General features: G+C 36.1%; 1 protein-coding gene across 35 annotated transcripts in view; it reads left to right on the forward strand.

The window, feature by feature from the left end:
- The window catches only part of LOC106870491 (fas apoptotic inhibitory molecule 1-like), a 130,554-nt gene that overhangs the window by 64,890 nt on the left and 63,104 nt on the right, over positions 1–2,560 (forward strand). For 19 of the 35 annotated variants that reach the window (XM_052974785.1, XM_052974786.1, XM_052974788.1 and 16 more), the window contains one exon: positions 961–984. The exons of the other annotated variants lie outside the window; for them this stretch is intronic. In XM_052974785.1, the coding sequence (XP_052830745.1) occupies positions 961–984 (24 nt within the window). The remainder of the gene's footprint in view (positions 1–960; positions 985–2,560) is intronic. 35 annotated transcript variants of the gene reach the window in all.

Genomic DNA, 2,560 nt, shown 5'->3' on the forward strand with positions numbered 1-2,560 from the left:
ATATATAAATTTCATAAAGTATTATTACCATTATCAGAAAGAACAATAATAATAAAGTGGCCAGCAAGTTACCTACATAGGTAAAATATGCAAATAAATTAGTGTACTGGAATACCACTTGCTAGAAATAGGAGTTAATACTCCAAAGTCACAAATTTTTTACTATGAAGAAACATGGGGTAATGAAATGAATATTTTGGAAAATGGATGAATACAGTAAGCTTGGCTGACAATTCTTAAGTACTAACATACAAAATGTGAAATCAATTGATACCAAGATATCTGTTCTTGCTTTGTGGTTTATACAAGGTAAGGCCTATCTTTTTTATATTTGTTACATTCACCATGTATGTTTCTTAATACTGAGAAATTTTTGGCTTCAGAATGTTAACTCCTATTTCTAGCAAGTGGCATTCTGGCACCCTAATTTATTTGTGTGTGTATATATATATATATATATATACATATATATATCTCATCATAATCATCGTTTAACGTCCTTTTTCCATGCTGGCATGGGTTGGACAATTTGACTGAGGTCTGGAGAGCCAGCGGCTGCACCAGACTCCAGTCTGATCTAGCAATGTTTCTATGGCTGGATGCCCTTCCTAATGCCAACCACTCTGAGAGTGTAGTGGGTGCTTTTTAGGCGCCATTGGCACAGGAGCTAGTCAGGCAGGCCTGGCATATATATATATATATATATATATATATATATATATATATATATAGCATACATATATGTATATATAGGCATGTGAATAATCAGACCAGAGATTGAAACTTCCCTGCTTACACAGAAAAAGATACAATTCTCTTATAGAATATGTGGAGGAAAAAAACATGTCCACAATTTTTGTCTTTTGGTTATTACAATCAGTCAAAGGATGACAATTGAGGTAAGAAAAACTTCCTTTACACTAACTCCTCATGCGGCATTATTTTCTTATGCATAAACAGATCTGTCGAAAGCCAACAATTGAGGTAAGAATGACTTTCTGTACACTATGCAACTCCTCACGCAGTAATATTTTCTCATATATTAACAGAAAGGTGTCTGACTTATATATCTAAATTTCCAGGAAAGTAGTATTTGAATAGGTAATTAATTATTTAATTAATTAATTAACTACACATGCCTTTATATATAAATCTTTTTTGGCTCTAAATGTTTTTAGTCTCTGCGCTTTAAATTAATTTTTCAATCAACTGAAAGGGAAGTAAATTCCATTTTTCTTTATATTTATGATCCCAAAATATATAAGTCTCTCCACAGTACATCCTTTGATTTAATCTGTCTCTCTTCTTGTAGCACCCACCCACACTCTCAAGCACACGTACATGTGCACACACACATAGCTACTTACACACTCCCTCTCTCTTACTCTCTTTTGCTCTCTCTCTCTTACTCTCTTTTGCTCTCTCTCTCTCTCTCTTTTGCTCTCTTTCTCTGCCTTGTTCTCTCTCTCTTTCTATGCTTATATACCTACCTGCTGCACATGTGTATATATATGGGAATATGTCTACCATTTGAGCGTGAAAAGACATTCGAGCGAGTTTGTTGCCAGTACCGCCGAACTGGCTCCTGTGCAGGTGACACGTAAAATACACCATTTTGAGCATGGCCATTGCCAGTACTGCCTGACTGGCCTTCGTGCCGGTGGCACATAAAAGCACCCACTACACTCTCAGAGTGGTTGGCGTTAGGAAGGGCATCCAGTTGTAGAAACTCTGCCAAATCAGATTGGAGCCTGGTGTAGCCATCTGGTTCACCAGGCCTCAGTCAAATCATTCAACCCATGCTAGCATGGAAAGCGGACGTTAAACGATGATGATGATGATGATGAAAAATTGATTGACTAATCTCTCAATTCTTCTCTCTTCCTTGTGTCTCTCCCAATAGTTCGTGTTTGTTCACATAAAAGCTCATATGTTACTCATGTGGCAAAACCCCATGAATAATCTGATCAACAATTGGCACTTCCCAACTTACACAGTAAAAAAATCCCATTTTCTTAGAGAATAAGTGAAGGAAAAGATGTATGTATACAATTGTTTTGTCTTCTGGTTATTATCATCTGTTGAAAGCCAGCAAGGTAGGCAAGAACGACTTTGTTTACACTGACCAACTCCTCATGCGACATTATATTCTTATATATAAGCAGAAAGGCTTCTGATGTATATACTAGATTTCCAAGGAAGCAGTAATTGAATACGGAATTAATTATTTAGTTAATTGATTAATTAACTACACATGTCTTTATATATAATTCTTTTTTTGGCTCTGAATCTTTTTTAGTCTCTGCACTTGAAATGAATTTTTCAATCAACTGAAATTTTACGAAAGGAAGTAAATTCTGTTTTTGTTTTTTATATTTATGATCCCAAAACATAAGTCTCTCCACACTTATACCCTTCGATATAAGCTGCGATTGATTGACTAATTTTTCAATTTCTCTCTCTCCCCTGTGTCTCTCTCCCTGTAGCACCCCCCAACGGTCTCTCTCTAGCACGCGTGCATGCACACGCACATACACACTCTCTCTCTTTCTCTCTTTCT

Source organism: Octopus bimaculoides, chromosome 19 (genome assembly GCF_001194135.2).
Source record: "Octopus bimaculoides isolate UCB-OBI-ISO-001 chromosome 19, ASM119413v2, whole genome shotgun sequence".
Taxonomy (NCBI): domain Eukaryota; kingdom Metazoa; phylum Mollusca; class Cephalopoda; order Octopoda; family Octopodidae; genus Octopus; species Octopus bimaculoides.